This window comes from Mesitornis unicolor, unplaced genomic scaffold, assembly GCF_000695765.1.
Source record: "Mesitornis unicolor isolate BGI_N332 unplaced genomic scaffold, ASM69576v1 scaffold30365, whole genome shotgun sequence".
NCBI lineage: Eukaryota > Metazoa > Chordata > Aves > Mesitornithiformes > Mesitornithidae > Mesitornis > Mesitornis unicolor.
The window spans coordinates 25,308-50,686 of NW_010185306.1; the positions used below are offsets into that span (position 1 = coordinate 25,308).

A 25,379-nucleotide genomic window follows, 5' to 3' on the forward strand; every position below is an offset into this window, starting at 1 on the left:
TGTTTTTCTTTGGAAGGAAGGAGGCTGCTTTTCATCATTCTGATCCCTTAGTGGTACATTAGGAGTGTCTCCCCCCAGATGACTTCTGTTGTACCAACTCTAAACCGGTATGCCTTTTATGTGCAATACTGCTGTATTTTGAGCACAAAATCAAGGGCTTTTAAGCATTTTAATGCCACTGGGTTGTACATCCGTTAAAGGAGTTTGATTATTATTTTGTTGAACATTCTTGGTAGTCCCTCACTGCTTTTTTCCGTATAGCCCTTTCTTTCTGAGGGTGTTCATCCCTGTACACAAACAGACTGTGTAGATGCTGTATGTGTGTCAAGGATGGAGGATGGGCGTAAAAATGTGATTCTATTTGTTTGTAAGTTATTTGTATCCTAATCTGACCTTTTTTTAAAAAAATGCTGTTGAAATGACTAGTTTTGGTTAATGTTGCGGGTCTCTTGAGGTGCTATTGCACAAAGCATTGTGCACCCTAATCTTGTGTTCTGTTGAGTTTTGGGTGAGCCCAAGGCTTCCTCTTTGGTGGACAAGAGGGGAGTAAAATATCCATGCGCTGAGGTTATAGGGCTTGTGCACTGACCATGTTGTTCCAGGGACCTACAGAATGTGTGTGGAAGTGAGGGGATCGCATGCATGCGTGATATTTTTTTTTCCTGTTTTCCATCTCTCTTCCTGAAAACTCCCTCTGCACTTGCACTCCCTGGGAAGCACCCCTTTTCTGCTTTCATGAAATGCAATTTATGCTCTTCTGACTTGTAAAGCTGTCCAGAGAAGGTGTAAAGGGGCAACTATTGAATGTAAAGGAATAGTTGATAATTGTGATGGTAGCAGCAGATTGAGCAACTTGGTGGTTGTTACTGAGCTGTTTACTCAATCTTAGTTTTAGCACAAACGTGCTAAAGGTGTGAAGAATCCTGCCTTGCTCTCCTTCATTCAAAATCCTTCCTGGGAGCTGCAAAGACGAGGCCATACTTGGTGGCCAAAGGAAGTGCATAACTTTCTAGCTTGCTGCATGCCTGTTCCCTTTATGCACTCCTTTTAGGAAATGTGGGGGTATAATAATCACTAGAGTTTGTGTTGCTTTTGTAATATATTTTTTATTCCTTTTTGCTAGCTGGCTTGCCTTTTGCAATTCTCAATTCGGGACGTACCCCTTTCCAGAGAGGAGTTTTCTGTAGCGATGAATCCATCCACTATCCATACAGAGAGGACACCATTACTTATAAGTTGTTAGCAGGAATAATTATTCCTTTCTGTGTAATTGTTGTAAGTTAAACTTTTATTAATTGCGTTTGATTTCAGTATGGGTGGGGAAGAGGGGGGAGAGGCAATCTGTTAATACAGACTTCTAAAATGGTATACTATAAGATTTCTCAACTTTAAAATTATGTCCTTAGACCAGGTACCAAAGCAGTGGAAGCGGTGTTCTGGAAAAAAATAACCAAAATGTTTTCTTTAACTGAAGTCAAACAACTAGAATTATAGAATGGAAAAAAGAATACCTTAGAACTATGGTGGCATATTTGGTTTTACAGGTGGCTTAATCCTATACTCTTAGAGATAAAAAAAATCCTCCCTTAGCACATCAGTTAAGAATAATACTGATGTATTTTAAATACAAGCATTTCTATTTTGGGAGCTACTCCTTTCAGAATATGAGTTTGCATGATCTGTTAAGTCAGCATTTTTATCTGTCACAGTGTAATTGGAATGAATTCAGAGTGTGGGAGTGTAACAACAGATACGAAGTTCTTTAATGGAAAAATATTTTGGCTTCCAATGAGAACTTATCAAAAGCATAACTAAAATAAAAAGAATATTGCCCTGTCTTTTGCCACCTGTGGTGGCTCATCTGAACCAGGATAAGCTAGCAGAACCAGGATAACCTGGCAGAAAACAGCAGCTCTGTTTGAGCTAGGTTGAGTGAAATGGCTCCTGGAAGAATATAATTTTAGTGGTGGGGCAAAAGGAGGTGGTATCATGGGCAGACGGGACAGCTGGACCTCATCAGGTAACCATTTCATGTCATGATTCTCATAGGACTGAACATAGTTCCAGCAATGGTGCTTCAACAGGGGCCATGTCCAGATGTGCTAAAAAGCATCAGGCTCCACTCATGGCTCCACATCCAAGCTCATCAGAGCTACACTTTTGAGTGGAGTTAAAACTTTTTTATGCCAAATAAGATTTTAGGTGTATAAATATTTATCCAAGTATATTTTGGGAATCAAAGCTGAAAAAGGAGCAGCTAAATGTAAAACTGTATTGGCCAGCTCTTTCTCTGGGCTAATGAGAACCAGGAGGGATATTATGCAAGAAAGAGTTTGATTGTTGTAAGGACTGTATAGATTTTTATCTAGGTTTCAACTTAAGTCAACTTGTAGCTTATGTTTGCTCTTCACTGGAATTCTTTTTTCATAACTAAAAATGTGGGTCTGGGAATCAAAACTATGATTTTCATAGTTTTCCTTTTGTTGAAAAAAACTTCTGCAAAAGCTTACAAAAAAAACCTCTGGAGCAGATAAAACTTATTTGGTTTTTTGTCTGTTCTGTTAACTGACAAGTGGTTTGTGCTAAAAGATCCTGCCTTCTAAGGTAGGACTATTTTCTTCACCCTATTACTACCATTAGTAGTCAGTATTACCTAAGATCAGCAGTACTTGGTCACAACTGAAGTCCATCTAGCTTGTTAACTCATTTCTAGCAGCAATTAAAACAAATAAATGAGGAACAACAAAAGGAAAGATTGATGTTTTGCCCTCAGTACTTTGCTACCGGCCATTTATAGCTCAAGGACTTCCCAAGTCAGAAAAGGCTTCAGTGAGCAGAGTAAATTTTCGTGGATGCATTTCCTTTGAATTTATTCTATCTCCATATGAGCCAGTATGAACATTTGGCTAACAAAGTTACCTTTGTAACATCAGAGGTGCATTATTAATTAAGATTGCATTAAGGTCAGATGGTGGTGTCTTTTACTCGATGCTCAGATTATTGAATACTCTTATGTCTGTGTCCAGTGAAGTAGCTGTACTGACATCACCTAATTTTTTTGTCACTGCAACTGCAATAAGTGACCCTGCAGGTTTTGCAGCAGTGTTTTTAAAAGGAATTAATTATTAACCAGTCGTGGCTGTGACACTTCTGACCAGCTATCTTTATGAGATTACTCTCTGGGATAGGTAGGTTCTGTAAAAGAGCTTACCAACATCTACTTTACTGAACCTTGCTCAGCTGTAGTCCATGCTCTGGCGTTTCTCTCCTTCAGTCCGCGTTTCAGTGTGGTGCAGTGTGTAAACCTTCAGTGTCACGCATCAGATGGGATTGTCTGTATGCCATAATGTGCAAAGCTGCTGACAGCTGCTCTGTCTGCCCAGGTGTCTGAATACCTAACAGCTTCATTCACCAAAGTTCTGCTTTGCTGGAATCCTGGAGATGGAGCCATCATTTAATCTTTACAGGATTTAAAAATATCACTTCTCATATATCCATACAGCCACCCCCCCCCAATCATCTGTATAATTTGAGCCTTTCTGTACAAAATGGGACCCTCAGGTTCGTATCTAGCCTGTCTGAGATGAAGAAAAATCTTAATTTCTGCTAAAGATAAAGTTGCAGGAAAACAGGATTAAGTCTGCTTTCCTGTCAACACTTGATGCATGCTTGATGTATGTACCTTGGACCTGTGGTTTGAAAAATCCTTTGAAAGACCTCAGTAATGCCTGTTTTTTCCCTATGCTTATTAGTTTTCTCTTCTTGTCTAAAGACTTAATTTTCCTGAGGAACAGGGAATTATTTTGTTTAAGTAACTGGCCTTTCACATCTAGAAATGAAATCTAGACCCTTCACAATAGCCTCAGGCTTCACCAAGTAACTTTATGATGAAACAGAAAAATTTTGCACAGCAGAAGTTCAGCTGAAGAAGACTCGTAGAATAAAATGTGATACTGGGGAAAATGTTTCTAACTAGGGCTATGCCAACTAATATGTGTAGATGTCACTCTGAGAAGGCTGTGTTTTAATAAATATTTTGAAAATCAACAATATTGAGTTCAACATGAAGCAGGGTAAGATAAAAGGTGTTTTTTTTTCTTCTACATGAAAGTGTTTAAAATTTGAGCATGATTACTGCTGACTCTTGAAAAATTTAAATTTGCATTTTGTTTATTAAATATTTTCTGAAACTACATGTCTGAGTATTGACAATAGAGTAGTATCTTCCTTTAATTTTACTTTTTTTTAACTGTTGTTCTTATTTCTCTTTCAGATAATCCTAGGAGAGAGTCTCTCTGTCCTATATAATAATTTGCACTCAAATTCATTTATCAGCAATAACTACATAGCCACTATTTACAAAGCCGTTGGGACCTTCATTTTTGGAGCAGCTGCTAGCCAGTCACTGACAGACATCGCCAAGTACTCCATAGGCCGTCTGCGTCCTCACTTCATCGCTGTGTGCCAGCCCGACTGGATGCGAATCAACTGCAGCCTGGGTTACATTGAGAACTTCTCTTGTCAAGGAGACAAAGCGAAAATCAATGAGGGGAGGTGAGTCTGACTAACCTGATGTGCCTCTTTCTGAACTGGGGATGATGAGTTTGGTATTGCTACTGCAATTTTTGTGCTTCTCCTAGAATACATGCCTTGTAATGCATTTTAAACTTCAAGCCCTGTCTAGGCACTGGGATTTTTTTTTTCTAATTTGTGGAAACTTGTTTTATTAATGTACAGAGAATATGTAAATTATTGTGTATTCATTTCTGCTTTTTTAAAAAATGTGGGTAACATTCAGTTTTGGTTGCCTTCTGTTTGTTTCTAAAATAACTCGTCATCCTAATGAAGAAAAGAATTTTAAATCTGCCTTCAAAATTGGATGTGGATTAGCAAGGAAAACAGTTCAGATTTAGAATTAAAGCAAATAAAACCTGAATATATCTACATAAAAATATGGAGGGCTGTTAAAATAAAAATCACTGTTTTCTCACTATTAGGTGTTTCATTACCTTAAATATTTACCTTCTAGTTCAATTGCAGCAAGATAATAGGGAACTAAACATGAAGCATCTCACGCATAAGTTTTGTCACTGTTATAAACAGTATTTGAAAAACATACTGAAAATATTAGAGTGCTCAGAATAATTTCTGAATTAAGAGTTGCTTGAGATCATTGGAAGCTTAGCTTCAGAGAAACTCCTTGCCTCTTTTTCCAGAAGACCTGTATATCCTCTTAGTTAAAACTTTTCTGTGTGTGGTTTTTAAATACTTGTGCATAGGTTTTGCTCACTGTCCTGTGCTTGTTTGCTCTTCTAGCATGTGTCCCCTGTGGATCTACCAGTAGCAAGTGTGGTATTCCTCAGCAGCCATGGGCAAGTGTTTGGTACTGATTTGGTGGGGGGCCAGGTCTGACTCCAGGTCATGAACAGCAGCTGTTCAGAGGTGCCAGGAGCAGTTTGTCCTGCAAATGACTCTTGGTAGTAGAGGAACAAGTGCATGATACATAGGCAGAGTAGCAGATAATCCTAAAATGAGCAGGATTTCATGCAGGTAGTAAATAGGCAAATTTGAGTTTGCAGAGTAAAGAAAGGAGGATTTTCATGAAGTGTAGAAAACAAAGAATTTCTAAGCAATGTGTCTGTCAGGCTTTTAAATGCTACTGAGTTTTCAAAGATCTGGCATGGAGTAGAATAATTTTACCTGCAATAAAGGAGACACTACCTCCCTGAAGATAACAAATTGTCTTGGTATCTTGTCAGCTTTGCAAACTTCAGTGTGATGAGTTAGCAGAAATAATTGCTAGAAGCTAAATGTTTAGAGTTTAAAAGAAGATTAAATGGTGACTTACAAAACAGGAGGGAGGAAATACATATTTTGTTGTATATAAGATTGTGGTTGGGATCAAAATGTTTTGACTTCTTCCTTCAACTTGCTAAAGGCAGTGTTTGTTATTCTGCTCCTGTGTGAAAAGATCCTTGTCTAAGTTTGAAATGGAAGGAGTCTTTAAAAAATTGCACATCCTCAGGTGCTTTGTGAAACAGAAATGCGTGGCTTTCAGCATGAAACTGTTGCTATTTCTTAATTCATTACAAGAGAACAATGGTTCCGGTGTTAAAAAAAAAAAAAAATCTACTCTGTGCTTCCGCTACACATATTGTACTCTTCTGTTTGTTCTCCTCAACCCTTCTCATCATCCCTTCTCATTTTTGTTTATCAAATGGATAAAATAGTTTTGGTACATAGCATCTCTGAGTACGTCAGAGCTCTTGGTGTTGTTCATCAGTAACAGTAGTATTAAAATTCATGCTAAAATATGTGTATGCTTCATCATGAATATACACAAATGGACTTCGGCTTGGTTGTCTACATTAATAAAGTCGTTCTGGGTTTTAGTCAGTTTCAGTAAGGTTTTACTTTTTAATCTGAGCTTGATAGGCTAATTCTTGCTGACTGCAGTATCTTGTTTGCTCTGTATTATGCTGGAAACAAGAGTCCTTCAGTTTTAAATGGCTTATGTTCTCCTCGACAACTTTTATAGCGTGCTTGCACATCAGTACTGGTGGTTAAACTACGCTGAGGATCACTGTCACAGTTGTGTGCTTAGCAAATCTCATTCATGTTTGTTGAAAGATAAGATACATGTAAGAGTTGGCATAAATTACTTGAAACTATGTAGCAGTTGCAGATCTCTAAAATATGCATGGAAGTCATTAGTTATATTAAAAATTGTTAGTTAAACAGTATTAGCATTAAAACCTGTACTTCTGTCCTTCTGTATGGCAACTCTTTCTTCAGGCAGTCTTTGGCATTTAATTTAAGCTAGACACAAAAACTTAGTATGACCTGCTTCATCAGTACAGAACTGCATTCTCAAGCTTTTATAGAGGTGTTGCTAGGTTTGGTGCCAAATAGTTGTGTGTAAAGCTTTGTAGTATTCCATTTAAATAAATATTAAGAGTAGTAACTCAGGAGCAGTAACTCAGTAAAGGTGCTTGACTTGTGAGGGTGACTTTTCTGAGTATCAAAATAGTAAAGTTCTTAAAGCCCTAGGCAAAAGGGTTAGAACTTCATATCATGTGATTTCTTTACTGTGAGACAGTGGCTTGTTTTAGTGTTTTAGAAAGTTTGATATACAAGCACAAGGAGGATGAGAACTTAGTAATGATGATAGGCTTTTTCTCTCCAGTTTTGTAAAATTCTTTCTACAAGCAGGTGAAAGCTGAAAAAAAACCAAACTCTACCAACAAAAAAAAATTAACATTGAACAAAAAATCCCCTGAAACAATAATAAAGAATCCTCGCAAACCCAGCTTCTGGTATGGAGGAGTTGTGTATAATTGAAAGAACATTTGAACAAGAGTATTCTTTAAAAATTCTCAAACAATGTAGCAGGTGCTATATACAGCTTACAGTATTTTTAGAACTTAATTTAGGATTTTGTTGTGGTATATATATATCATGTTATAAATTCGGCAGCACAAACAGCACATAAGCCCGTGTAAAGGTCAGGTATATTGAATCTTTAAACCTACATTTTATCCACAGAATGTTAAGAATAAACATTCAGCGTCTGCTGAATAATTTCACAGGGACAATATACTAGGGTGGAAATAAATAAATTCTAGTTACTGCTGGTGCAAATTATGCCTCCATGGAACTTTTAAACTTTAAGGCATACTTCCCTAAGTTTTCTGGTTTTAGAATCACTACCTGCAGTCATAATGCAAGGAAAAAAGTAGATTTTTAATATCACTACTTAATAAGGAATGTGAAACAACCGTTGCTGATGCTATGTTGAACTTACAACCTTTGAAAGCAAAAGGCTTTTAATGAAAGTGTTCCTCTTCTCACATGTTCAGTGTACCCAAAAGTCTACAAAACAAACTATTTGGGACCAATCAGTTTAGTGGATAAAAGTTTAATAACCAATCTGGGTAACTTCATAACCCAATTGCCACGTATCCTTCATAGTTTTGGATTAATGTGAATCTCTTTTTTAAATACTGTATTTTAGATGATTGTTACCTGCAGATAATGATGAAACTGCTTTAAAAAAAAAGTTTGTAAAATTTCACCAAAAAGGTATTAAAACATTTCAGAAAATAAATGTTGGCTTATCTTAAAAGCTCATATTTTCTACCCTTTTGAGTATATTGTAGAGATCTTAAAATTCTGCAAATCTTTCTTTGTCTTCTGAAATTTTCATTAAGCCTTTTCATACTGCTGAGTTGTTTTCTTCGCTTCACCCAATATTGTTAATATCCACAGTATCTTGTACCACCTTGTTGCAATGTCTGGTAAGAATAGCTTAAATGCTTTCTGTAGGAAGCCTTTGTGTATGTATGGGAGGGAACCAGTCTCATAGACTTGCAAATCCAGCTTTAAGTAACCATGGTTAGATCTTCCTTGACCAGATAGTGCCTTTCTCCTCTGAACTTCACTACTGGGCGTGAAGACCTGTGAGACTGAAAAGATCTTGTTGGAAAGTACTTCAAAACCTGAGGCAAAGAAGGCATCAAGATCTTTAGCTTTTCAAAGCCCTTTCTCACACCATAACTCACCCTGTGCAGTGGCAGTCCTGCGTTATCCTTGTCTTTGTTTTGCTGCTGTGGTTGCACACCTTCACACTGCACTTTGTATCCCTTGGTCTTCATAACTCCTCTGCATGCTTGGATGGTACTTCAGTACTTGTCCTTAGTAGGCAGTCTATTTCTACCTCAAGGGGTTTTTTGTACCTGAGCTCAGTCAGATATTGCTCACTGAACTGGGTTGTCTTCTTGCTATTCCTACTTGTTTTCTTCCACAGGGGGATGTATTGTCCTTGTACTCTGAGAAGGCCGTCCCTGAAATCCTGAAATGTTGTCGTTACTGCAACCAAGGCTACTGCTGACATGTCCCACTGGTTCATACTTGTTCCTGAGTAAGAGCTTAACAGAGATTACTTTTCCTCTTAGGTGTGTCCAACAGCAGTGTCAAAAAGGAAGGCTGTTGAATTGCTTGCACTCTGCCATGTTGCCTTTCTGGCAGATTTTAAGGCAGCTGAATTTCCCTAGGAGAGGCCATTCTTGGATATGAGATACCTGAGTTCATATGCCTCCAGTCTCTAGAAATTTAATCTGTACGTCAGTGTTAGAGATGCCCAGTCTAACCAGTGGATTCTAACATACCTTGGGATCACCCCCCTCTCCAGTTTCTGTACAACAATTGCTTACTAAGCCTGAAAGAAAGACTTGGCAATTCTTCAAATTTTTCAGCCTTGGGCAAGACTTGAACTCTGGCCTCCAAACATCTCAGTAAGCGTCTTCCTTGCTGAGTTTCTCTGATGACTTTGCATTTCCTTGTTATGCATCTCCAACTGTACTTTATGGTGAGTTAAAAGGAGAAGGGTCAACATATGGTTTATTTTCTTGAACCCTTCAATTCACCTCCTTATGCTCTGTAACTTATATATTGAGCTTGCATTTAAGGTGCAGATTTGTAGATGTTCTAATCTTTCTGTCTCTTAAAACATCTACCATTGAGGTATTGTTGGCTTGTTTCTGTTCTATTAAGGGATAGGTATGAGGGCTTTTTGTCTTGCTTAAACATTAGATCTATTTCAAACTGGATTTAATAATTGCCAGATGAGTCCATTTGTGATGGAATTTTATTGTCCTTTTGGACTGCAATTGAAGAATCTGGATTGAATTTCAGATCTGAGTAATTGCTGGGTCCAACTTTTTTTAAAATAAATTTTATAAGTCTTCCTGAATGTGGTTCAAAACTTTCTTTTGTACTTTTGAAACTGAAATATTGCCACTAGTTCCATAGCAAGGTGTTTTCTTTGGTGTACAAGGAGGCACTTCAGGTTTCTACTTCTGAGAGAGGAGGGGACAGTATTCATTAGAGCAAAAAAATGCATATAGCAGACCTCCACTTTTTTCATGCTCTGAAATGGAGAAAGCACAGAGGTGTTACACACATGTGGCAATGTTCTGTAATCTTCAGGCAAACCAAGCAGGCTTTTTTTGTTGCAGGGATGTGAAGTGTTTCATTATCATGCTGCTGGTGAGACAGAACAGTTGTTTCCACTTTGCAGATGGGAAGGTATAAGCATAATGTGTTCTTTCTTTATTAACATACTGCAAAGTGGGAGTAGAAAGTAGGGGTTTAGATCTTTTCCAGAGAACAGTATGGGAATGTAATTCTAAAGTATTTTGAAAGATTAGCCCTTTAAGGAAACAATTTTAGCTATGATATCAGATTTCTAACCAATTAAGAGTATATGCATATTATGCATGTGCATACATACAAGTCTCACATAATGCCTGTTTCTGAGCAAATGGAAGGTGGTGCAGGTGATGTGCAAATGAGTACTGACAGTGGATGTACTTAAAGTGGTAGGTGCCTTAATTGTCTTCCATAGTATATATTAAAAGGAATTTGCTGTTAAAACTTTCTGTATCTGAAGGTTAAGTCATGTTGTAAATCAGTTCTGAGGACATTCTTTAATTTTTCAGAGCTTTAGAATCAAATTAGAACAAAGTAATTTTTTATTAATTCTTCCCAGAATCTATGTTCTCCCTTATCAGGACAGTTTTGTCGCCTCCCAGTACAAGAACCAGAAGGCCAACCACCTCAATGGCTATGGTGGATCCTCTTGCACCCCTCCAGGGAAGCTTGCATGCTTGATTACCTCTCTGAAATGCCTGTATACCAGTGCACACAGTGTGGGGAATAAACAGGAAGAACTAGAGATTCACATGTATTCACAGGGCCATGATCTAATTGCAGTTACAGAGACATGGTGGGATAGCTCGCATTGCCGGGATGCTGTCATAGATGGCTGTATACTTTTTAGGAAAGATAGGCCAGCACGATGAGGTAGTAAAGTTGCTCTTTAAGTGAGAGACCAACTGGAATGTATTGAGCTCTGCCTAGAGGTGAATGAAAAACATGTTGAGAGCTTATGGGTAGGGATTAAGGGGCAGGTTAATATGGGTGACACTTGTGGGTGTTTACTACAGGCCACCTGATCAGGAAGAGAAAGTTGATGAGGCCTTCTACAGGGAGCTGAAAGTAGCCTTATGATCACAGGCCCTGGCTCTCATGAGAAGTTTCAACAACCCCTGTATTTGCTGGAAAGGCAACACAGCCGGGCACACGCAATCCAGGAAGTTCCTGCAGTGCATTGATAACTTCTTGACACAGGTTATGGAGGAGCCAACAAGGAGAGGTGTGCTGCTGGACCTTGTACTAACAAAAAAGGACTGGTTACTGATGCGAAGGTTGGGAGCGGCCTTGGCTGCAGTGACCATGAGATGGCAGGTTTCAGGATTCTATGTGGAGGAAGCAGGGCAGTAAGTAGGACTACAGCCCTGGACATCAGGACTTTAGTCTCCTCAAAGAGTTGCTTGGAGGAATCCCATGGGTTAGGGCAATAGAAAGTAGGAGGGTCCAAGACAGCTGGTTAATATTGAAGCACTGCTTCCTCGATGCTCAGGATCAGTGCATCCCTATGAGTAAGAAATCAAGCAAAGTAGGGAAGAGACCTGCATGCACGAACAAGAAGCTTCTGGAAGAACTCATATGTCATTTATTGCATTTTAGCTGAGCAGTACAGGTTGGTCACAATAATGTGATCTCTGACTTCTAAATATTTTCATTAGATATCACTTTTTATCAGTTTTTACTGAGTATGGGTATTGGGGTTCAACCTGAAATTTCAGAGTCCGGGGTTTGGAGCAACACTAACAACCTAGTGAGCAAGGAGATCCAAAAAGCTGTCCTTTCTGTCTTATTCATCAGCTTACTAAGCATGTGCACAAAAATGAAACTTTTGAACATGAAGTGATAAATATGAAGCCATGTTGTACAAGTCTAGCTACTTTAGAGACTCTCTATGCAGTCTGAACTCTGGGCTCCAAAGCAGATTTGCACAACTTGCAGTGATGTCTATGTGTATGAAAAACTTTTCCTCTGAAGTTGAGTTTAACTCTGGATAGTTTAGAGACTCTTAATTTCAGTCTGTCACTTTTTTTTTCTGTTTGTGATAACAGATAATGCAGCTGTTAAGCTTCATAATTATAATATTATTACTAACATACAGATGCATGTCTAAACTTAGATGTCTAAAGGAAAAAACAGTTGCCTACTTCAGTTTATGTATTGCTTCCATGCTGACTGCACTCAAAACAAGCTGTGTGTAGTCTGCCTTTGCAGACTCAAAATGTTATCTTCAAAGAAGTCATTAGGGAATCAGAGCTGACTCTTTTGACTTTGATAATTTATTCCAATATAGTTGCCAAGGTGATGCCCTTTACCAGCCATTTGCCAGGAATTTTGTTTCAGCTTTGTTTAAACTCTTTTGTAGGTTGTGGCCATGCATGCTGATGAGCGCAGTTAAATGACTCACAGCAGTTCCCAGTAGCTAGGCACCCATGCCAGATGGCTGTTGTGGGGCTAACCTCCACACTTAGTTTTGAACTTCAACCAAACTTTTGAAAGTCTTGTGCTGTCTGTTCTACATACACCTTCAAAACTTACTGTGTTTAAAAAAAACCAAACAAAAAAAGAAACCAACAAACAACCATAACAAACATACTACACCTGACTTCGTACATTACTTGCTTCCATTTTAATGAATACTTTTATTTTCCCCTGTTTCATTAGAGAGCCTTTGCAATTGGCTTGCCTTAGCATTTTTAAACCTAAGCCAAGCAACTGGACATCCCTAACCCATCTCTATTAAACAATTGTTCCTATCTCTCCCTCTCCTTCCCTCTCCCTACCCCTCTGCTTGTCTCTCAGTACTGGGAATATTTCTGTGATGAATCATTATTTTGCATTTTAATAACAGCTTGTATGAAATGTTGCAGTATTTTGTTTAGAAACTTCTTAAAGCTTTGTCAAAAATCAAACTGCATTTAATCATTCAAGCATAACTAAATTGATTACTTATCTGGCAATTTCCAGCAGCATTATGAATCAGAAATTTCTCTAAAGCTGCTTAGTTAATAAGGGTTTGCTAGGGGCATACCAATATGTTGTGTATAGCATTCTGATTATTTCTGTTATGGAGCTTTTAATCTGGGAAGTGCTCTACAGTACTGAAACTTGTATGTTCAGGAGTTTTCATCAGAGGCTAATTTAGTAGTTTTCACTTCTGAAAAGATATATGCAAAAAAAAAAATAATCTCAAGGAGCTTGGATACTGAAGTAGTTGAAAGGGATGAATGGAAGGTGACCTAAATATACTGTTATTCAGATAGTGCAACGTTTTCCTTAAACACTGCTTCTCACCCTTCTGTTATTACTGTTGAATACTGAAGATGCAACATGGCTGATTTGGGAACACTTCCAGTCCTAATTGAAGCTATTCAACACTTGTAAGAACTGGAGCTTAGTTGGGGCACCTACATTTAATTTTACATGGAAAGAAAAAGCTGAAATATGGTAGTGAATAAGAGTCTTCAAATATTTAAAACTTTAGAAGCCTCTGGACTACAGTGGATGATGAAATGGGGCTGTACTTGATCTAGAAGCAAAAGAACTGCCCTTGCAATAGAAATTACCTGGCAGTAGGGAGAATCAGATCTTAAAGTTGAAAATGCTGTAACCAACTGAGATGCAGTTCTGCAACCTGAATCTTGTTTCTGATCTCTCATCTCCTTTGCCCTGATGTGAATTGGCAATTCTCAGTGGTGATGGATAACATTCATTTTCATAACTGAATGTTAAACTCCTTCACCCTTTAACAGTTTTCAGAAAATGCTGCACTTGCAGTTTGTCTGCTGTTTCATAGCTTATCATGCTTAAGTTAATTAGAAATCAAAATTTTTAACTTGTGTTTAGTACACTCTAAAAATCATTTGGAAGATAGCTATGGCTGATCAAACATGTAGATGCATCTTCTCGTTCTCTTATGTCCAAGTCAACAGAATGGAAAAGTCTCTTAAGATAAAACTTTGGACGTATGTATAACTGTATTGTTTAAACAGTACTGTAGGAGCTGAAATCTTAAAACTGACAGTTCAGCTGCTTCTCTTCCCTTACCTCCTTTGAAGATTACAAAAATCTGTTGCAGGAAGGACTCTGCAAAGTGCTTCATGCCCAAAGTGGTTTCTTAAAGAGGGAATAATGATCAAATCCCTGATTTAACAGGGATTATCTCTTTTGTCCTCATTATCTTTATATAAATGATAATAACACTCCTGTGAGTCAGAACAGTATTGTGTGTAACTTGTGCAGATATGGTTAATGAAACAGAAGCCTGTAATCTGATGCACGTGAGAGCAAACTATTAGTCTTCAGAAAGGCTGGTTTGAGTCCCCCTTGCTGCTATTCTCACTCTTACTCTTTCCTGAGAGGGGATTACTAGGAAAGAAAAGTAAACAAAGTCCTGATTTTTTTTTTCCTCTCTATTGAAGGAGGCTAACTGACACTGTAGTGGAAAGTTAAACTTCCCTTTTGTGTGCTGACTTAAAGTGAGTGTCACACAGTCAGAACTGACAAGAGAGGACTTGCTTTCTGATGCTTTTGCAATGTACATGTGGAATGCCATTGCAGCTGTGTCAGTTGATTAGCCTTTGTAATATCAACAGCTCAGAATATACATTTGTGTGGTATGAATGACAGGAGTTGGTAACTTCTTGCTCCTTAGATAAAACTTTAGAATATTTGAAAGTTCGAGACACAGGTTGACTGCTGCTCATTGAAAAGGAAAAAAATGGTAGGGGGAATGAGTTTTTTCCTTACTGGTTATATTACAGTGAAGTTTGTTCCTCTAGTAGCTGCTGGTACAAACCACTGCTGACAGATGCAGAATGGCTAGCTAACTAGTCATTGCCCAATTAGATTGTTCCATCAGTGCATAATAATTGTTTAGATAAATAAATTACATGGTATCTGCATAACTGTATGTAGCGTAACAGATTTCTTCAATTCCGAGAGAGGAGAGGAAGAAAACCTTTAAAAAAACTCTACCAGCAGAAGTTTGTTAAAAAAACAAAACAAACACACACCCCCTCCCAAAAAAAACCAAAACACCCAAAACAAACAACAACAAAAAAACCTCAAAACTTCAAACTCTGGTCAACTCAGCAGTGAAGACAAGCCCTGTAGTACTGATAACCAAGTTAAGCCACTTCATGTTGTTCCTGAGCTCTGGAAAAGAAGGTTAATTTATACCCATTTCTGGCACTGTCTGCGGGGCTCCTTTTAAAAGGGTGGTGCTGGGAGAAGAAGGCTCTTAGAAATTAGAGCTGTCTATTTCTTCCTAGGACAGGCTCGATCTGTTTTATGTCAGTAGGATAAACAGGGCATTTCCGTTTCTGTAAGATAAGCACATGGTAACGTAGCCTGTAAAAGCAAAAATATGTAATTAACTGTCTGCAAAAAACTGGGCACAATATCATATTTATAAACTGTCAGCATTGACAAAGTTTTCTCACTATCTGCTACTACTTAAAGTGGTGCTGAGTAGACCTACCCCTCACCCCAAAACACCTTTGTCAATAAAATTGTCCAGATGAGGATTATTGAATTGGAAAGACTCTGGCAGCTTTTCCCTTTCTGTACAGCTTTGCATTTAAGTGTGGGTTTAACTACTGGCAAAGAAGGAACATAGTGGAGAACTTGGAATATTTTCTTTTGAAAAAGAGTTTCTGAGTAGTTGCTGATAATGTTAAAATAGATGAACCACTTCTGCATTTACTTTAAACATTTTATTTGCGTAATCACAGAAGCACTTAATTTCAGAGTCCTCAAACCTTTCAAGTTCCATCTTGAAAGCTGTACTCATGGAAGTCTAGCGCTGGAGACAAGAGTAGGTGCTGTGAAAACTTGTTGACTGCTGGATGCAGAGAAGGTTGACTTTAAACCACGTCTGCTAGGAATGTTTCCCTGACGAGCGTGCAGAGCTCTGGCTTACTCGATACAAGCGTGCTGCGCTGCGGCTCTGTCTGACACTTACTCCCCCTCCAGATCAGTGGGATGGGGAACACGAATGTCAGTGGGGGTTTTGAGTCAGACTTGGAGAATCCAGGGAACCTGAGAATAGAAAGGACTTGCCAGGTAATCCGGTGTGTGGCTTTAGTTGCTTTGAAGTGGGAGTGTGCGTAATATTTTGCTGGGCCTCCTGTTTTTCTCCGAGGGATCATTCTATAATTCAGTAGTTACATTGGGAAGTTTGCCTTATCATTCAGCCTCAGTTAGGCTTACTGTGGTGTCACAAGATTCGCCGCCTTCTGGTTTATCCCTTTCTGCTGTCATTTCTCACACTTTAATTTCTCACCTTTTAATGCTCCACTGTGCCATATATATTTAGCTGTTTCCTAGTCTTGTGCTTCACTAAGGCTTTCATTTCCCTGTTGTACTCCTGCACTTTGCTTAAATGTCTCTGCATATTCATATTGTCCTTACAAGCACGTTGTATGAAGACATGGCAATCACACTTGCTTACTGAGCTCCAGCGTTCAGTAGTTTACTCATGAAATAATAGACTTTAAAAAACACAGCCAAGCAGAATTTACTGCTTAAACCATGCTATTTCTTGTAAGTGACAGTCTAAGATAGATGATCCTTTTGTTTACTGACTGTTATGTTCCATTTTTCTACTTAATTAAGAAATGGTACCTTCTATCAGGTGGGCTCTGTCTAGGCCAAGTTGCATTTCTGCATGGGAAGGAGTAGAGCAGAATGAATTGGTAGTTGGTGTCAAGTCCTGCAAGACAATCTGTCTTAAACTTGCTTGCTTATCTGGGTTTAGAAGTCCTGGCTAAGAGTACTCAGTGGTTCAGTTATTTTTTTGTAGGAATTGTTTGTACTTTATTTTTCCAAGTAATCTATAAAATGCAGACTTACAATAACAAACTGTAGTGATTAATTGTAATCAGTCTTATGGCAACTTTTATAAGAAAGTGTAGTGTGTTTACTTTTTTATTAAACAATGTGGAATTCATGACAAAACTAGAAAAGCCAAAGAAAGCCAATGAGCCCTTAAATTACCTTGTTTCTAAGACCTTTTTTGAGATGCCCAGCTGTACTGTACACATTGGAAACTAAGTATATGTTAGACCTCAACGGAGATCTGAAACTGATCTCATGTTACTGCTTAAGGCATTATTTTAACTTGGTAGCACCATATTGTCCAAGTGGAAATAATTAAAGTTATGCTTTCTGCTGTTAAAATGAAGCCTTGTTCGTCACTTCAGAAGTGATCTATTGATGCAGTAAAAGGCACAGACCTCTGCAAAGCTGTTCCTTTGCTATCAGACTCTGACACTTTGGAAAGAATCAAAACAGGACTTTGCACTTAGCAACACTGTTTTGTTACACTACAGTTTAACTGGATGCTGTTCTGATATTGATTTGAAAAAGATGTCCTGAAATCTGATAAGCAAATTCTTCCTAGAATAATTTAGCCTGTCATTCATTAATGAAAAGTAAGGATTTTGAGGGTTGTCTGTACCATTTTACTTATAAATGTATTTTGTTCTAATACATCTGCATTTGTGGAACTAGTAAATACTGGTGTGGTTTTTTTATTTTTTATTTTTTAAATGCTGGCTCGTGAAAAGCCAGCACTTGCAATATGATCACAAAAAGCCTGGGATGTGCAGCCATTTGGCTGGTTTGATAGACAGGATGTTCTCCTGGCTTTGGGAAGATGTTTGCATGCTAAGGAATCATAGGGGAACTTTTCCATTGTCAAACTTAATGTTTGAAAGGGTTTTAAGGCCTTGGGGATTTGGGGTTTTTTGGGGTTGTTTGTTGTTGTTGTTGTTTTTAATTTTTGTATTTTTTAAAGAAGTCTAGAGACAGCAGTATTGCCAAAGAAATTTCACTGGGATTGCACAATGTACAAATTGGATCAATACTTTGTCCCAGTTGTATTTCTGGCAATACTTCATGTGCTAAGCACAGCATATGCAATCATGTACAGCATACTTATCTACGCCTGATGAGAATGCATTCAAATTTTATAGTCTTCAACTTGGAACAAGAGATTCTTAACATTCCTAAAACCAGGAAAAAAACAACATCTTTAAAATGGTTTAGGGATTTCAAAATAAACTTAAAGAACTGTATTTATTTCTTCTCTCACTTATTGGCCTCCTGAATTCCTTCAGTTGGCAATAGGTTGGCTTCAGGAATTGTGGGAACCATTGTGTTACAGATGACAGGAATAGCCCCAGAGTCAGTGGATAAAATATTGATATAGAAGCCAGGAATTCCTTATTCTGTATCTTTTCTGTATAACAGCATGCTTTGCCTTCATGGCTCAGATGACATGTTGGTCTGAAAGTCACAGAGCTCTTCAAAGTGCTTATTGTATTGGCTTTCATAGTGGACTCTTGCCCAGAGGCTTTAGCTGGTGTAGAGGTAAGTGGAGAAGGGATGTCTAGCTAAAATGTAATCTTTAACGGTTTTGAATTTTAGCATCTTGAAATAACACATATTGTCAACACAGTTTTTCTATTTAAGAACTTAATTGAAAAATATCTGTGTGTGAATATACGTATATATGACAAAACTCATCTTACTCTTTTCAAGATTGCTTATTTAGTGTTTCTGAAACTGAAAGTTATTGACTGTGCTTAGAATAAAGTATAATCCATGAGCTCTAAAACCTACAGAGGAAACTTCTGTGGGTTTTTTCTGATGTTCATTGCAGCTTCTTAATGCTATACATGCAAATTAATGCAGGAAGTTTTGCAGTCTCACTTGTGCAGAAGACTGTCTTATTGCCTTCATTGTCGTATTTGAGCAGTGAATGTTTAACTCAGTTATCTTACTGCACATCAGAGCTGTCTTCATTGCTCTCCAAGGAGCAGAAATGTTTCCCTTGACCAGGAATTTCCCTGGCCTCAGGCTCTCTGGCTGGCTGAGGCACCAAAGCAGGGACCTGCTGGGATATGGTGGAGGGCAGTCTGGGGAGCTATGAGACTTTTTATTAAATTGGCCTTTCTTGGGTATATCAGACTCTTACGTGAGGAGTGCTGTGTTATGTAGCTAAATTGTGCAGGAGCCTGACTGAGACCTGGCTGATGGGCTGTGAAGCAGTGCTGTTACAAGGCTGTGCCTGTAAAATAGAAAAAGAGTTTAAGTACAGTTTCCTTTCTCTCTCTACTTAGGACTGAATTAGAAATGTCTTTCTATTTTGCCCTCCTCTCTTGAGGAAGAGGTGGGTGGGATTTGCTTTGGGTGGGGTTTGTCTCGTACTCCCGCTCCTTACAGAAACGACCTGTGCAGGGGAGGTCCTTGCTGGAGACACCTTGGAATGGTCACCATCAGCCTTCAAGTCCCTTCGGTCTGGACCTGCTCAAAGCCTTTACAAAGGCGATGCTGACACTCTTTAAATGAGGTAGCCAAGTATGAAGCTGTTTCTACTAATATTAGATGAGGTGGCATCTTTTGCAGTTGGCTGGCTAATGAGCTACCTTCCTGTCTTTCCCCCTACCCTTCAGTGACAGATGGTTGTAGTCTGTATGAGTCAGTACATCTAACAAATGTATACGTGGTATAAATATCTTGATATGTGTTGTTAGCTACTGCCTCTTGATTGTGACCAAATGCAACTGATTGGTTTGGAGTGATTAATGTGTCATTTGTTCACGTACATATACTTTGAGTATTGGGTAAGGAATTTTGAAAATTGGTAATATGTACAAGATTCTGGTATTTATGAAGAAGATGAAACAAGTACACTGCTTTAAAGGACACTTGATTTCTAGCTTTGAGGATGTGTTCACTTGATGCTCAGACTTCAGTCAGAGGTGCTTATCACCTGATGCAAAGGTCAGTTTAGAGCTGCAATAGGACAGCTGCTGAGCAGTGAAGTCTGTGCTTTTTGTCAAAGGCTTTGGTCTGACATAAGGTTATGGCTGTTGTTCCTAGATGGCCTCCTTGTAGAAAAAACATGGAGGTGATTGCATTTTACCAGTTCACTTGTGTAATATGAATTAATATTACTGTAGACTGAGTGTTGCAAAAGAAAGTTAATGAGACATCTGCTGTCTTCTCTTCCAGACTGTCGTTTTACTCTGGCCATTCTTCATTCTCCATGTACTGCATGCTTTTCCTAGCAGTAAGTATACTCTTTCCATCTAAATGGCAACAAAACGTCTGTTAGTAACCTAGTGCAAAACTGGGATAATTATTTGGCTGCTTATGCAATGGACACTGCTTTTGTAGGATGCTTTTCTGATATAATTGAGGATTTCTCAGTAGGAGCTGTAAGGGAATGCCACTGATACTGGGACAAGAAGTAGAATTGTGCTCAATATGCCTGAAATACTTAATATGAAAGTTGGCTTATGTGTCTTGTCTAAAATGATCCTGGTGACAGTGGGTTTGGAAAATATGCTGCTACTTAAATTTAGCCATAAAAAATACATAAAAGGATATGTCTGACTTAGTGAAACATGCAAAGCTGAGTTAAAAACCAAAATGAACAAACAAAAAAACCCCAAACAACAAAAAAAAACACCCAAACTTTAATCCTGATCAAACGTGGGTGGGCCCATAAGCACAAAACAGCAAATGAACTTGATTTTTTAAAATTCCTTTTAATTTTCTCCTATCTTTTAGAGTCAGGGAGGGACAGTGGGGGAAACAAGGGGACAGGTCTGTCTGTGGAAGTAAATACTAATGTTAAAGATCTGTTCACTGTTTCAATTGGAGCCAAATATATTTCAGTTCAAATTTTTCCAAGTCAGCCAGAGCAAATTATCTTCACTCCTAGGATAGGCTTTGTTACACTGAAAGATTGATTTGGTTGTTCTCCCCCTGCTAACTTGTAACACAGAAGGTATTAAACAACTTTGTGCAATTTTGTTGTTAATGTAGTTGTAAAATTGAGCTCCAGTCCTGGGTATAAGTTGCAAGCATAAGACATACATGCTAGGATTTTCAAAACTCAGATTAAATTTCTCATGTTGATTGCATTTTATTTTTTTTTAATCTCTCTGTCTCTTGGCAATAGTATAACATCCACAGCGAGTGGACAAGCTATTCACAATAAACTAAAACACCACAGCCACATACAGAAAGGTCTGCCTCTTCAGTATGACATAGGTATTTTTAAACTCTATTATAAAATAAAGCTTTTTTTTTTTTTAGAAGCTCAGTGTTCAGTTTGGATCTGTCACTGCAGTTTATGGCTAAACCTGTTTAGTTCCTCTCCCCTCTTACCTGTCTTTATCTGGTGTAAATACATAGGGCTCACAGAAGTATGTCCTAGGTTTGACTGGATTATGGTGTAACTTCCTATCTCTCAGCTGTTCTGGTTTTTTTTTGGGTTTTTTGTTGTTTGTTTTGTTGTTTGTTTTTTGTTTTCTTTTTTTTTAATAGTAGTGTCTTTACTAGATTATTATGACTGGCAGTCTCCAAAATATATAGGTCTACTTGTGATATGATTCCAAAAGCAAAACCAGTATTTCCTTGGTACAGTGGAGCAATCACTGCTGTATAACAACTGATTTGCTCTTTTGCCCTTCTGATCCAACTTCTTGCATGGTTTTGCTGAGTAGCCTGAGAATGTGATCCTGTCTCCTCTCAGAAGGACAGACTTTGAGACAAGAAAACACTTCCTGTACGTGTGGCAATGAGCGTGGTTTATAGGTTATACTGGATTAGTCATTTGATGGGGTCTGAATCTGCCTGAACTGTCTTGTGTATGTGTAAGGAAAGTCCTGCTTGCTGCAGCCTGGGGAAATGGTGGTGGTCAGGAGGACTTCTCTGCTGGTGCAGACAGAGGAAGGAGTTGCTAGTTTTAAGCCTTGCATCTGTTAATTAAAAATCTGTGTCCTGGCTGCCTGTGCCCCCTCACCCCCCCTGCTTGCTGCAATACTGAGGCCATCTCTAACTGAATACAATAGAAGATGTGCTGAACAGGTTGGACTCCAGACTCTGTTTATATAACCTTCTAGGATTTGAAAAAAATGCAGTGTTTGGCAAGAAAGTAAAGAAATCTTTATTTTGAAGATACTAACTTCATGTGGGTTGAATAATGCTCTCTGTAGTTGCCTGTGGCTTTTTTTTTTTTTTTTGAATCCATGCAAAGTAATTTGTGTGGGGAGTTCCCTAACAGGCAGCTATGAACCTCACCTGTCTTGGGGCTGTGTGTGTGTGAGAGCTGTGCTCTTGGCAACATTCTGCATGGGGAAAGGTGAAACAGCAGAAGTCAAATTCATTCTCTGTGTGCTGCTTTGAAATGCTGTGAGTCCAGGGCTGGCGTCAGTCCTGGTTCACCAGTGGAACAGCCCTCGCTGTGGCTCAGCTGCTGCAGGAGCTGTCCCTGTGTTCATTCAGTTCTGTCATGACTGTGAGACAACACAGCTTGACTTGGCTCCCTTAAACTAGAAGGGTACGAGTGTCTTTAGCAGATACCATGTTAAGAGATGAACAGGAAGTGTTTATTTGAGATCAGTTTGTTATTCAGTAAATTTACCAGTGAGTAGCCAGAAGGCACTTTCATCTATTCCCGTACCTCAGTTTCTTGTCTTGTCTCTGGCTGAGCTATTGCCCTGTACAAATAAGAGGCTTTGTGGGGATTAGAATTCTACTTTCTTTTGTCCTGTAATAAGATTATTCATCCAGAAACTCTTGGGGAGGCCTTCATAGGGACACCTAAAGAAGGTTAATGACTTCTGTGCAGGATGTTTTTACCTTGCTGATTAACATAGCCTTACTGCTTACCAACCTTTGCATTGAATGCCATCTTTTTATTTAAAAAATAATAAAAAAATTACAGATGTTTTCAAGCAGACAGGAAGGTGAGGAAAGCAGCTTTCTAGCCCTCCCCCTTGCCCACATGGCAAGGCAGAGTGCTGCCACTGGCTCTAAACCAAACCTGCAGCACTCGATAGTCTTTTCGTTAGCTGAATCCTGACTTCATCTGCTCCTTGCACACTGAGTCATGAGTGGGACGGGATTGTTAACATGTGGCATTACTCACAGGCAGCATTAATGACAACCAGACATGGCATGCTGGTTTCTGGAGAGGTGGGAGGAGTCTGGCATGTGCGTACTGCAGGAAGCATACACTTAAATATTACTTGCTGAACACGCGTACTGTGTCAGGTTATGCGTTTAAAAAACAAGGGAACAAGTTGAAATTAAAGGGGAAATTATCTCTGCCAGACAGCACAAACTCTGCAACTGTGAAATGAGAGATGCTTGAAGAGTGTGGCATAAATAAAGCCACCTTGTAACATAAACAGGCAAAGTAGTGAATACTTCCACAGTTTCAGTTACTTAAAGCAGAATTGATAAATTGCAAACAAGTTAAATTGTAGTTCTTCTGTTCATGCACTTGCACATGATGGATTAAAAACAAGTGTGAGGTGGCTCAGCATTTTCACATGTTTGAGATGCTTTAAACCTTTGGTGACGTGAGAAATTCAGCAAGTCTCAGTGGGAGCTGTGGTGTCTGAGTCCTGACTGTGTGGCTTTGCTGGTATTGGGAGGAAAAACTGCAATTTCCAGTGTAATCCTGTGCTGCATGTCCCACCTCATAGTGAGGGCAGTACATGGAAACACCTGACAGCTCAGGCTTTGTATTTATGTGAAGGAAGTTGGCAAAAACCGAAAGCTGCAGATGTTGCTGGGTGGTTGGTTTTTTAAAAAAATTAATCTCTTAGAGATGTTGTAACTTTAATGTCTTCATATTCTGGAGGCTTCGTTACCCTGGAAGCAGGGACTTTGTCTAGATGGTCTCTCATTTTCTTGCTTCAGGAACATATAGAAGAAAATGTGTAATTTAGTTCAGAAGGAATGATAGAAGCTGAAAAGCTTAAAATTCCAAATTGAAAATGTGTAACTTGAATTGAAAAATAGCTAAAGAAACATGAAAGAATATCATGCCACATGAACTGTTCGAAATGAATTGTCTAAGCAAGCACATACCAGGAATTTGAAGTTTTTCTCCTTAGTTTGTCTTTTGATTTGTGGGACAGCATTGGAAAGCAGGACTTAACTTTTAACTTCAGGAATGGAAATACTTGGTATGTAATTTGGACTCATCGTTTGGGTCCTCCCAGAAAAACCTCTGTTCCCAGCATTTGAGGTTACTGAGTATTGCCTGTCTTGGGTTCCGTGCATGAGCAGTGTTCACCTGCTATGCCTGTGGCAGTCAAGCTTTTAAAGGTTATCTAAGTAAGAGGAATGAACCTGCGATACCATGTCAACTTACATACTTCCATAAGCAATAGCAGCAGCTTTATTAAGCTAGTCCCTGCTTAAAGCCTTTTAGTGTTAAATAGTTTATATAGTTGCCTATTTAAATAAGCAGTAGTGAATATCACTTATTCTTACAGCACAGAGGTCACTGCTGGATTTTTAACTGGATATTAGGTTGCCATGTACCTGCAAAAAACCTCATGTCTGCCTAGACCAGTTTAAGGCCTGGGTTTTCAGCCTGCTTCCAGGTTAGACTTGTGGTTTCTTCTGCTTTCTAACTCACTGGCATACGGGATGAGTGAAACCACAGAAAAAGTCTTGCAGACTGTCAGGCCAGGAAGTTGTTGTGGAGAATGCATTTTGAGACTCATTTGGCAGAGGCAGGTGGGTAAGTTTGGGTCCAGACAGAGCCGTTATCTCTGGGATGCTTCTGCCAACAACAGCTTCATGTGGAAACTAGAGGGAGTTTGAGCCGCAACAGCATGTGGGAACCCAGTGACCTGGTAACAGATGCTGGGGCCCAGATTGTCTCTGTCACCCCTCCCACTGCTGCTCCTTTCCTTTCATAGTTAAAGCTGGCATGATCTCTCTGGTATCAAGAAGACCATTTTATCTTGGCTTGGAGAGTGGGAGGGTGAGTGTAGTTGAACAATTCTTCTAGCAATGTCCACGCTCTAGCACCCTTCCTCTAGAGGGGGAGACGCTGCAGTTAATCATAAGGCTTTTCTTCAACATTTGATTTTAAACTTGTGTCTGAAAGCCATTGTAAATTAAAATGCTAAATGCATGCTGTCTCCAGTAGCTAGAATAACCCCACTGCAACTGCTGTGGTTGGCAGAAGGAGCATCCCTGAGGGTCAGGCTGCTGTGATGGTGCCAGTCCTGGCTGCACTGGCCTGGGCCCTTCCCTGCCCACACCTCTCCCAGGATGAGGAGCGGGGCTGCAGACACTTGGCTGTGCCGGGGCGGCAGCGTTTGTGTTGCTCTGGCTGGGGTGAAGGGAAAGATGGATCTGCACCGTGTCACTTGAATGCCTCTTGGGCTCTCCCACAGTTCACGGGGAAAGGACATCTTGTGTGTCCCAGCACAAAGGGAATTACAGACAGGAACAGGGGCAACTGGTATTTAGGTGACCTGGGCTGACAGACTTCTTTTGCAGAGAGACCATAGGCTAAACACAAAGGAATGGGTAGTGAGGTGGACTACAAACCGGCTGAA

General features: G+C 39.1%; 1 protein-coding gene across 1 annotated transcript; it reads left to right on the top strand.

The window, feature by feature from the left end:
• Positions 1-1,119: 1,119 nt before the first annotated feature.
• PPAP2A (phosphatidic acid phosphatase type 2A) lies at positions 1,120-20,068 on the top strand (the record flags this gene model as incomplete). Its single annotated transcript, XM_010184796.1, has 3 exons — positions 1,120-1,275; positions 4,274-4,554; positions 20,011-20,068. Coding segments are annotated over 3 exons (495 nt in total), but the record flags the coding sequence as incomplete, so codon positions are not given.
• Positions 20,069-25,379: the final 5,311 nt, after the last annotated feature.